Source organism: Bombyx mandarina, chromosome 02 (assembly GCF_030267445.1).
Source record: "Bombyx mandarina strain Sakado chromosome 02, ASM3026744v2".
NCBI lineage: Eukaryota > Metazoa > Arthropoda > Insecta > Lepidoptera > Bombycidae > Bombyx > Bombyx mandarina.
Genome location: NC_143209.1, coordinates 4,421,651 through 4,434,239, shown reverse-complemented (window position 1 = coordinate 4,434,239; position 12,589 = coordinate 4,421,651). Strand labels below are relative to the sequence as shown.

Genomic DNA, 12,589 nt, shown 5'->3' with positions numbered 1-12,589 from the left:
GGCGTGGAGTAAAGCATGTTTGTGTGGCGGTAACTGGGCCACAGCGGTAATTAACTTAGAAAAACAGAAATACTGTATAAGTCTACATTGCGCTAAGGTAATTTTCAAGATATCACCATCATCAACAGATGTCAACTGTTGGACGAAGGCATTGTTCAATAACCGCCATAGCGATCAGTCAGAAATTTAAATCTACAAAATAAGATTAAAGCGTGAACCTAAAGACCAAATACGCCTAATTCAATGTAATACCGTATTAAAGTTGAGCTTATTTATGAGTACACTAGCTGACCCGGCAGACTTCGTAGTGCCTCAATCAATAAATAAAAGACCTAAAAGAATCCGTCCGACGGGGAACACATCAAACGAAAACAAAATTGTTATTTTTATTTAATTCCGAGCATTTTCATATTTATTTAAACCTTCTAAACCTTCTCTGGACTTCCACAAATAATTAAAGACCAAAATTAGCCAAATCGGTGCAGCCGTTCTCGAGTTTTAGCGAGACTAACGAACAGCAATTCATTTTTATATATATATAGATTAGAATATCATTAAAGGGTACATAATGTTTGGTAGTTTTCCAATTTTTTTTTTTTTTTTTTTTTTTTATTGCTTAGATGAGGGGACGAGCTCACAGCCCACCTGGTGTTAAGCGGTTACTGGAGCCCATAGACATCTACAACGTAAATGCGCCACCCACCTCGAGATGTAAGTTCTAAAGGTCTCAATTATAGTTACAACGGCTGCCCCACCCTTCAAACCGAAACGCATTACTGCTTCACGGCAGAAATAGGCAGGGTGGTGGTACCTACCCGTGCGGACTCACAAGAGGTCCTACCACCAGTAATTACGCAAATTATAATTTTGCGGGTTTCATTTTTATTACACGATGTTATTCCTTCACCGTGGAAATCAATCGTGAACATTTGTTGAGTACGTATTTCATTAGAAAAATTGGTACCCGCCTGCGGGATTCGAACACCGGTGCATCGCTCAACACGAATACACCGGACGTCTTATCCGTTAGGCCACGACGACTACAGAGCATAATGCGACTCAGTGGTGCACAATGCCGAATTATGCTGAAGCTTAATTGGAACGTGAATTAGTTTTCAAACGCATCAGCAGAGTGCGCTAAGTTAGCACAGTTTTAATTAACATTGATTATTACTAAGAAACTACGACGAAACGAAAGCCTTACAATTTTTTTCAACATTAAATAATATTACTAACGATAATATAAACAAAATTTCGATCAATGCCAACATAAAGAAACAACACTTGTCAATTTTGTGTCACTGAGTCGGTATCGATTGCGAGCATCACGCGAGAGCAGTACTTTTGAGAGTGCTCGATTGTGCTTCGAGTTGCTGTAGTTGGAACATTCAACGTTGAGCATTATGCCGCATAATGCGCTCTTGTGCTGTCATTGGAAAACTACCACTGTCAGCAAAGGTTGAGAGTACTGCAATCAACAAGTAGCTACCGACAATAGACAGAATCAACACAAAAACATTTCTTTTTTAAACCAGAGTGGCTAGCTCCTAAACTCAATCAGTGAACAGTGAACAATAACAGTATATTTAGACAAACACAGTAAATTACATCAAATATAAAAAGAAAAAATATTATTTGAATTTAAATAGTAATTAATTACACAATGATTCAAGTTCCTTTTAAAAACAAAATCTTACACAAAATTAATTGTGGGTTTTGTTTGGTTTGAAATAAGTTACGTTATCAGAATTTATTTTGCGAAAACATAAAAAATTATACATATTTGAAACAATTGAACAGAGTCGAGTAACTTTTCATTCTGTCTGTCCGACAACCATAGTATATTGTGCACCAAGGGAGAAAAGTTGGACATTTCCTCCTGTGTGTAAAATTGCCGCGTGGCAAACACGCGGGAGGAAATGTCCAACTTTTCTCCCGCGGTGCACATACTATTTTTTTTCCTACCAGGCCGAAAGTTCGTGGAGTACCGAGCCGGGGTTCAGGGGCGAGCCCTGGCCGGGGGTAGCGGGGGTCAGAGCTCCCCCCGTACTCATAAAAAAACAATGTACCTAACTGTTTTTTAATTGGTACTTGTACCCAGAGAAAAAAAGTTAGACTTTCTTCCCTGTACAGCGGGAGGAAAACCGAACTTTCGGCGTAGGTAGGAGAAAAAACCATTTTGTCGTCCAGCTGTTATGGTTTTAACATTGTTTTGAGAACTTTTCACTAGAGAATATTATTGACAGATGTTGAAGAAATGTCAAAATAAAAATTGAAAATGGACGCAACGAAACCCTAAACCTTTATGTATTTAAATTGATTAATCTAAATTTAAAGTAAACAATATTTATGATGTCGATAATTAATAGCTAGCCACACATGAAATAATACAAAACATCAATGATCAAAATGGCCGCCACAGAAACGGTGAATGAACTTTTACAAGATACACTGAAAAATACAATTAATTGTAAGTAGATTTATTAGGCCGTGTATTCTGTTCAAATCATGTACTTGGAAATTAAGAGGAGCATGACCGTATCGCGGATATTTAATAGGTATATTTTTATTTTTCACTCGTAATCATTATATTTTTACGCATCCACGTCCTCACAGCGCACCTGGGAACCATTTTTTCCACGTACCATCCGGCTATGGAATGAGCTTCCCTCCACGGTGTTTCCTGAGCGCTATGACATGTCCTTCTTTAAAAGAGGCTTGTGGAGAGTATTAAGCGGTAGGCAGCGGCTTGGCTCTGCCCCTGGCATTGCTGAAGTCCATGGGCGACGGTAACCACTCACCATCAGGTGGGCCGTATGCTCGTCTGCCTACAAGGGCAATATAAAAAAAAAAAAAAAATTGTGCACTTCCGTGAATTGGGATAGGACACTACTTACAAAATCAAAAGCGACCCAATAATATTATGCTTTATAATGATTATATTTCCAGCTGCGGCAACACGAGATTCACAAGCGAAAGCCTCGAGGATACCCATAAAACTACAATCCAGCATCGCTCGAGGACAGACGCGTAGAGACCGACACATCATATGCAGCTATTGGTCGAAAAAGGACGCGGACGACGCGGGAGTGAACCAAACAATCAACGTCAGATATTTTAACAATATGAGGAGCTTTAAAGACAAAATAAAAAGTTACTACGTAAGTTTCCCGCACTGACAGGTTTTATCGAACACAATGGGAATGCTTATTAATCAGTGTGCTTAGTGCGAGTTTCTTAACGTTCTCGATAGCGTAAAAGTTAGCCCAATTTTGTATGCAGTTGGAACAGCGCCCCTAGCGGCAAACGTGCGAAAACGATCCCATTCCATGCAAATTGAGCCCGTGTTCACCTCACCGACATCTCGTCAGTCGGAAGCCGCTGACTGTCGGACGTGGTGGTGCAGACAGTTCGCCCGATGCACTTCTATCGAGCGTCACGACTATTTTTTATTACTTCTGGTGATAAGTGGTTACCGGAGCCCATAGACAACTAAAATGTAAATGCTTTTTACTGGTGGTAGGACCTCTTGTGAGTCCGCGCGGGTAGCTACCACCGCCCTGCCTATTTCTGCCGTGAAGCAGTAATGCGTTTCGGTCTGAAGGGTAGAGCAGCCGTTGTAACTATACTGAGATCTTAGAACTTATATCTCAAGGTGGGTGACGCATTTACGTTGTAGATGTCTATGTGCTCCAGTAACCACTTAACACCAGGTGGGCTGTGAGATCGTCCACACATCTAAACAAAAAATAATAATAATGCCGCAACCCACCTTGAGACATGAGTATGTCTCACTTTTTTAACAGTACAACGGCTGCCCTGCCCTTCAAACCGAAACGCATTAATGCTTCACGGCCGAAATAGGCAGGGTTGTGGTACCTACCCGCGCGGACTCACAAGATGTCCTACCACCAGTAATTACGCAAACGTTAAGTATGTATTTCGTTGGAAAAATTGATACCTGCCACCAATGTGTTCGAGTCCGACCGGCATCGCTACAGACGAATGCACTGGACGCCTTATCCTATAGGCCACGACGACTTCAAACTATGCCGGTGTACTAATCCGGTAGGAATGTATAGGATTTTCTAAGTAAATACGTACTTATCTCGTGTTCACAAACGACTTGAACAATGGATCCGAGTCGAAAATTTTGTCTTGCGAAATGAAAAAAACTTTTCTGCCGAAAAGTAGTCCTACACCCTGTTTTGAAGGGTGGGACAACCGTCGTACAAGGCAATTGAGATTTGGACTACATGAACCAAAATGGGCGACGGCATTCCGGTAATCAGGTAACGCCGCGCCAGGTGACCCGAGACCTCGTCCACTCATCGATGCACATAAACCAGATCCCATACAGAACAGAAATGAACGCCATCAAGGAGCAAGTAAATCATAGTCGTAATTGTGTTTAATTGTGAGCTCATATTGGGTTACAGTCTTGTAATCAAAACCAGTGCTCTGCGACAAAAGAACGGCTGGAACAACATCAGCAGAGACATTGCAAACACGATCGTAATAAGTTCGTTCACAAGGAAAAGCAACATTTGAATAAAAACCAGTATAAATCACTGGATGGTTTGGTAATTCACATTCTTTAATAACTTTCATTCGTTTTTTCCCCCCTATTCTAATATCTTCGAGGGGTTATACTCCTCCTCGAATCGTGTTCCTCATGTCTGAGGGTCGTGACCACCATCACCCATGAGCTTCAATCTTAAGATGTTTTTCCACTTTCCCCTATCCACGGCGTCATGCAGCGCGCTGTACACTGTACTGTCCAAAGCGGTGCGGATCTGATCGGACCAACGAGTCGGGCTGCGGCCTCTAGATCTGTTGCCTTCAACTTTCCCTGTGATCATAAGTTTTTCTAGGTTATCGCCGTCTTTCCTCGCAATGTAACCAAAATATTCGAGGATCCGCTTCAGACATACAGTAGACAGTCTGATTTTGATGCCCAGTTGCTTCAATATCGACACGTTATATACGGTTATACTAGCTTCACAGAACTGGTAGGAGAAACTCAGTGGACTGTGTCTGTGGGTTAATTTACTCGTCGAGCCCATCGTCGCAAGCGACGGGTTCGGCGAGAACGATGACCGGTGCTTGATTTCATTAGTGACCACGTCAACTATACCGTGGGATCTTGACTAAATGTATCCTTCCGAACCGTACCACAACAGTAGTAGCTCGCTTTCACTCTCTCGTATGTCGGTCAAGAAAATATGCTGTGCGAATATATAATTAATAAGTCAGTTTGAATTAGAAATTTAATTTCAGATAAGCGTAACATCAATAAAACCTAACGTATCATTTGTGAAAAAATCAGATGCCCGCCTCGGGACTCATACATCCCGATCAATTCCAACAGTCGATGTTTCAAATGAAGAATACATTGTCGATAAAAGTCATGCACACAATACGAATCTAGTTGAAGATTGTGTGGAATTAAAAGAGCCAAGTAATTTAACAATTGAATACGCTACAACCTCATACTCATACAAAGATAAATTGCAAACGGAGATAGCAAAATTTATTAGTGAATTAAAATTAAATCCCGATTCGGGTGCTATTTCTAAACTTAACAGGGAAGAACAAGAGAGTAGTTTGAATTCTTTTGTCGAAACCATTTATCGAGATATAAATGAAGTAAACGATCCTAATTATGAACATAAATTGAAATCAGAAATTTTTAAATATTTAAATAAACTGAATAACCAACCACCTCCGTGTGGTGTTAATCCTGATTTATCCAAAACTAATATATTTCATGATCTCAAAGACAAAATTCTAACTTTGAATAGAGACTCTAATGTAAATAATGAAACTATGGATAAAGATGTGGTCAGTATTAATGAAGATATAACATATGGTCAAATACCTTACAATCCATCCGTTTCTATGAATACCGATGGGATTATAAGCGAAATGAACATTCCAGATAAGAAATGTAAAGTTTCAGCGGTAAATTCACTTTCTAAGTCTACTAAAAATGAAATAGATTTTGATATTGATCTAGAAAGATCTCTTTCAAAAGAGATACAAATTGTTTTATACAAAATTGGTTTTCAATTACCTAAAGTTGAAATAGCCGACGTCATTTCAAAACTTATTGTCAATGCTATATCTCGCAAGGCTGACGTCAAATCAGTTAAAAAAGACATATGTAATGCTCTTCACAGCTACGTAGATTTATCTCGTACAAAAGAGGAGGGTTTAGCTGACTTTCTACTGGATAACGTTACATTAAAAATCGATGACATCAGCTGCGAATTCAAACATAGTTCTTTCAATCCTCAGCTATCGGGAATCGTTACAGTTTATACATCTAAAGAGAAGATTTCTCCTACCGCTTTGGAATATCCCACAACTTCAACACCAAAGAAAAAAAGAAAAAAGAAAGACATACCAAAAATGAATAAAGAAGAAACTGAGTATTATGACTTAGTTGTGGAGCTGGTCACAGAATGGATGGACACCCTACCGAAAAAATTCAATAACAGAGAGGAAAAACTCTTTAAAGACACAATGATTAAAGATTTGACTGGATGTTTGGTAGATGAAATAAAGGCGGAACAAATATATCCTAAAAACGAATTGGAACTATATCTTAAAAGTGCTATGATAAAATGGGTTCAAAAATTTTCTATTTATGAAACTGCGGAAGAAAGTTTGGATAAAATTGATGAGTTATACAACAAAATTATAAAATTGCCTACACCAGATTTAACTAAACCACATCACGGTAACCGGCAAGTCATGGAAAATCTGAAATACATTGAAAGAGGCAATTTGATGAAACCTGACTACATACCAGCCGGTGGTCTCCACATAGAAGACGAAATTTCAATTTGGGTGAACGAACAACCTGATGATATATACACATTTAAGGACAGAACTGTACGTAATAAAATGATTCATGATTTAGCTGAAACTATTCATAAACTGCTTGTTGATAAGCGACCAGAGAAAGAAATACAAGAGGAAGTAGAAAAATGGTTGGTTAATGTAATAGGTGATGACGAAAAGGCAAACAAACAGGAATTGGTTGAAAGTTTGAAAGATCGTGTCAAGAACATGCCTCTACAAGAAGATCTAGAAAAGAATATTCAAGATAGAATACAGACTGAAGAAGCCCAAAGAACGTTTAAGTTAAAGAAATTAGCCTCTAACTTAGAACAACCGAGTGTAGAGTATGTTGACCCTAATACAACCATGCAGGAATTTGTTACGAAATTTGTTGAGCATTACTGCAATACTAGTGATCAACAACTACGAGGAGCTCTTGGCTATTTACTAAAAAGAGAGTTAATAAAATTAAGTGCTCCTACTAGGAAAGAACTGTATGATAACTTGTCGAAATCAAAACCCACGGTTGATTTTTTACCGGAAAAGTTTTTCACCGAACTCGATTACATGCGCATTGTTTCAGATTGGTTGAACACTCTTCCGTTACATTCTTCATACAGGTGTCGAGGGAACAATCATCGAATTGAATTTATAACCAATGTTGTATCGTACATAGTTGATATTGAAGAAGAACGAAAAATGAACCCTGATGCGATGAATTACGATAAATACTTAGCTGATATAATTGATACTTACATACGTCTCCTGGCTATACCGGAACCGCAACAATATGCCATGAGATGGGAGATAAAAGCGCTTTTATCGAGTATAGCTGAATTTAGGAACAAAAATCAAAGTAAAACTACTGCGCTACCCCCTGACCCAATTAATCTTGATGATATTATTAGTGAGTTTATCCAAAGGTATGCTGTAGATGAAGATGACCCTTTGAAAATTGAAGTATGGACTATTCGATTATTAGAGGAAGCCAAAAGAATTATAAATGGAACAAGTAATCCCGAAGCTTTGAGTAAAACTCAAGTTTATAATCATTTACATGAAGTTGCCGAGCCCGGTCATGAAACGATAAAGAGATTTGAATATGAACTCGATTATATAGAAGAAATAACAGATTGGCTTCAAAACCTTCCTTTGCTCCCAATTACCAATGATTCTGAGGAAGAAAACAGAGCTATTATGATATCTGAGTTATCTGAAAAGATATATGATCATTATGTTAGAAAAGATAGGACAGCAGACGCTACTCGAGCCGATACAGACTTTGCGGAGTATGTCAAGAAATGGATTGAAAGACTACCTATGGATAAAAATCAGGAATCAATAATTATCCCAGTCGTCATGCAACAATTAATAAATAGAATAGAAAAGTCGAGTAAACAAAGAAATTCTAGATCATCTTTGCTGAATCTTTCAAGTATAAAACAGAAGAACTCAACTCCAGTGAAATGTAAAACGTCTTGTCCAAAAAACAAACAATATCAAAAGGATCCGGGGAAGTTTTTGCTAGAAGAATTAAATAAATTTGCAAATGGCCTGTCAATAAAATCAGAAAATGACGAAATAAATAAACCAGATAAAGATAAATTCGTAAATATGTTGTTTAAAAAAATTGGAGACTTAAACAATGATCCAAAAGTTTTTAATAACGACTTTCTGTACAAAGAAATGTTAACTAATACAGTTGATTGCCATTTACAAGACATATCTGAATTACCAAAGAATATCAATAAACTTAAATCAACTTTGATCAATAATGTGATTGATTTAACAAATGCCATCAAAGAAAAAATTGCCGGTGATATTTATAAACAATCTCTACAGGAGGCACTAGATGCATCAATCCCCAATCCTTTACCTAAGCAAGCCTATGATCCAGGTTTCGAAATATATAAGATTCGCTTAGTAGAAATGTTTATTTTGGAGAATTTCGATCACAGTAACGACGATCTTAAGGAAAAATACGAACAACGTCTTAAAAAGGCAATAGATAAATATTTTCAGAGCGCTCGGAATAAGAACGCTTTACCATTGAGTAAAGAACAAATTTACAACGAATTATACAGTTCCTTATTTAAAGTGCCGATACCTAACGAGACATCTGTGATCGAACTACTCGAGGAAGTGAAATTGAGGTGTGAAATTGACGCTTGGTTCGAAAGTTTACCTATAAAAAGTACAGACGATGTAATCGTGCTGTTGCAGTGGGACAAATTATTATCCACGTTGGCAAAACGAATATGTGAAATAGAAAGAATCGAACAGAAACCGGATGATAAGATACGACGAGAGATTAATAAATTACTGAAAAAACTGCCTTTATTGCCAAACAACAACATTGACGATCAAGTTGATAAATTATGCGTTGCTCTAAAATCTAATACAGATCGTAGAAAAAGTACGAGCAAAGATCGTCGTAAAGATTCTAAGGGTAAGAGCAAAAGTAAAAGCAAAACAAAGAGCAGTTCTAGCAGCACAGGTCTAGATAATAAAATAGAGACTGGTTCAACTCCAACCACTGATTCGCCTCATGTAAACATCGATAATCAGTTAAAAAAAAGTCCTGTAGATCTTATTATTGAAATAGTAAATAAATGGTGCAATGATCTGCCCCTGCCTTGTGCAACGCCACAGGAAATAGAAGTAGCGAATGGAATCAAACAATATGTATTCTTGAAGATCATAATGAAAGTGAGTGAACTAAATTGTGATGCGAAAATATTTGCCAATGATTATCTTTATAACGTGTTACTTGATGAAGAATTAGACAAAATTCTATCAGCACTGCCGCAATCTTACGAATTACAACAAAGTAAAGAAGATAGAAAACGTGTTTTAAAAGAAAACATTATAAACACAAAATGTTTCATCGCAGAAGAAAAGGCTCGTTATGATTACAAGCAAAGTTTAAAAGATACAGTTAAATCTGTACTTGAAGAGCCGAAAAATCTTACCCAGGGTGAAGCTTGCGATTTTAATACTCTAGTTGAAGAAATTATTAATGATTTTTTGCTTTATTACCATTACCAAGGTACAGAAATACAAGATAAACAAGAGTTTAAAACGAAGTTGTATGAGGCAGTAGTACGATATTTCACGAACTTGGATACTAAAGGGAACATTCAACATTTGGATCCGCTTATGGTTAGAAATCAATTAATAAGCGAACTTGCAAAAGTACCGGTTCCTAGCCAGGCTGTTGTGTTTGAAGAACTCAGAGAAATCGTATTGAAAAGCGATGTGAACGATTTCTTCAATGAGCTTGCAGTCTCCGAGAAAGACTCCGAAAACGGCTCTGAGAAAGCAAAACTAAAAAATCATCTGAAAATTACACTCACAAATAAATTACTTGATCTACAAAGAAATGGTTTTAACGAGGCCAATGACAGTAAAATAAGAAGTGAAATAAATAGTTGCCTACAAAAACTAAGTAAAGAAGTGAATCCAGCACTTGTAAATAAATTTATAAATAAGTTAACGGGTCGAATGAAAAAAATAGTGCCCCTGAGAGATGTAGAGGACCAATCTATGAGAAATCGAATGCAATCGACAAATCAATCAATTGCTTATAACTGGCATAGGAAACCAGAGTCACTAAACCCTAGCATCACGTCACACAAACCAAGACAAATTCGTGATGACGATACTTGGAGCTCTTCACGGAAGACTCCTCAAAGTTCATATAATATTGAGGGCATTAATCCCAGGAGTTTGCAGGGTACTATAACGTCCTTTCCTGGTTTCGAGGCTAGAGTTATCATGTCTTCCACAAAAGATAATCGTCAATTAAGCAATAAGTCTGCAGTTAATATTAATACGGAAAAAATAAACTCTGCTCGAGCATTGCCATCTAGTGGACCTGATCCAGAAACTATTTTAGAAACTGACGTACAAAGACTACCACCTTTCAGAGACTACTTTGCAGAATTCAAAGCTAAGTTTCCTGATGTTGGAACGAACGAGTTACAGTCTGTTCCAGTAAAAGGCGTAGCACCAAAAAAACAAAATGTACAAATGAAAAAAACACGTTTTTCACCAGAAAGCACAGATGAAGAAAGTGTTTGTTTGTGCGTCAGAAGAAAGTTACGAAATAATAACCGGCCACGTTACCTTAGAAAATTATTCTGTGACGATTTTGATGATTGTAGACCTTGGCTGAGAACGAGATGCCGAATGCCATTAACTGGTATTTTATTTTTCTAGGAAGTTTAATTAATTACCAAGTTACTACAGTTAGCTACTACACCAGAATAATAACGAAATGTGTTGCATTTCAACATGATTTTTTTAAATAAAAAGAAAAAGAACGTTAGCATATTTTTTATCTTCTTATAACTAATACGCAAACACGAATAAATTACTTCTTTACTTTATGAGCACCTAAATAATTTAAAATAAAATCGTCCATTTTTAAAGAAGTATCGTTTAAATTCGATTGTTAGTTTGATTTTTTGATTTTAGCAGCACCATCTAGTATGTAAGTCTCATATTAAGTGTATCTATGTAGTGTATCAATGTGTATCGAAGGTGAATGAAGTTAGCCCCTCAAAAAATTTTATTTTCCCTTTTTTATACTTATTTTCTATTAATTCGTTTGTTCATCATTTGTTCATGATTGTTCACTGTTAATAATTGTTTGTTCTGCATTTATTTATTTAAAAAAAAAATTTAAAAATATACCTACAAGTTAGCCCCTCTAATGCAATTTTTTATATTTTTTCATCCTTAATGACTCGTAAATATTCATTTTCGATTGTTCTTATATAAAACACGTTTGTTCTCTTTCAAAATTACTCGTTTTTTGTTTAATTTACTATTTTTATTATTTGAATAAATGTATGCAAAATATGTGTACTGCGCATGCGTCAACTATAATGCCTAAACTTTGTACGCGGTTTTAATCGTGAAAAAAAAAACAAATATAAATCCCGTAGGAGCATTTAATTGGTATTCTGTTTAATTAAAAAAATTAAAAAATAAATAAATGAAATAATGTGCATTGGCGTTAAGTTAGACCAAATACATTTTTTCCATCCTCCTACTTATCGTTATGAAGGTATAAAAAAGATAGGGAGTTCACATAGGTAATATAAACAAATAAGTAAATATATTCATTATTTATCTTTCAAGAGATAATATAGGTATACATTATAATAACTTTTTTACACAGTCGAAATTATATTCCTAACATTAGTAAAATAACATTTTAATACGATAGGTAAGAGGATGGAAAAAATGTATTTGGTCTAACTTAACGCCAATGCACATTATTTCATTTATTAATTTTTAATTTTTTTAATTAAACTGTATACCAATTAATTGCTCCTTCAGGATTTATATTTGTTTTTTTTTTCACGATTAAAACCGCGTATAAAGTTTAGGCATTATAGTTGACGCATGCGCAGTACACATATTTTGTATACATTTATTCAACTAATAAAAATAGTAAATTAAACAAAAAACGAGTAATTTCGAAAGAGAACAAACGTGTTTTGTATAAGAACAATCGAAAATGAATATTTACGAGTCATTAAGGATGAAAAAATATTAAAAATTGCATTAGAGGGGCTAACTTGTAGGTATATTTTTAAATATTTTTTTTAAATAAATAAATGCAGAACAAACAATTATTAACAGTGAACAATCATGAACAAATGATGAACAAACGAATTAATAGAAAATAAGTATAAAATAGGAAAAAAAAATTTTTTTGAGGGGCTAA

At 36.1% G+C, this 12,589-nt stretch overlaps 1 protein-coding gene across 1 annotated transcript; it reads left to right on the top strand.

The window, feature by feature from the left end:
• The first annotated feature begins 2,228 nt into the window (after positions 1–2,228).
• On the top strand, positions 2,229–11,197 carry LOC114250255 (uncharacterized). Its single transcript, XM_028184054.2, has 4 exons — positions 2,229–2,470; positions 2,950–3,161; positions 4,440–4,583; positions 5,281–11,197. Exons 1-4 carry the CDS (start codon positions 2,401–2,403, stop codon positions 11,068–11,070), a joined length of 6,216 nt encoding a protein of 2,071 aa, XP_028039855.2. The 5' UTR covers positions 2,229–2,400; the 3' UTR covers positions 11,071–11,197.
• The last annotated feature ends 1,392 nt before the right edge of the window (positions 11,198–12,589 follow it).

Excerpts from the sequence above, each read along its gene's own strand:
- LOC114250255 (XM_028184054.2), top strand. The coding sequence starts at position 2,401 with ATGATCAAAATGGCCGCCACAGAAACGGTGAATGAACTTTTACAAGAT. Across the intron at positions 2,471-2,949 it reads ACTGAAAAATACAATTAATT|CTGCGGCAACACGAGATTCA; the intron begins GTAAGTAGATTT and ends TTATATTTCCAG. Across the intron at positions 3,162-4,439 it reads ACAAAATAAAAAGTTACTAC|TCTTGTAATCAAAACCAGTG; the intron begins GTAAGTTTCCCG and ends ATTGGGTTACAG.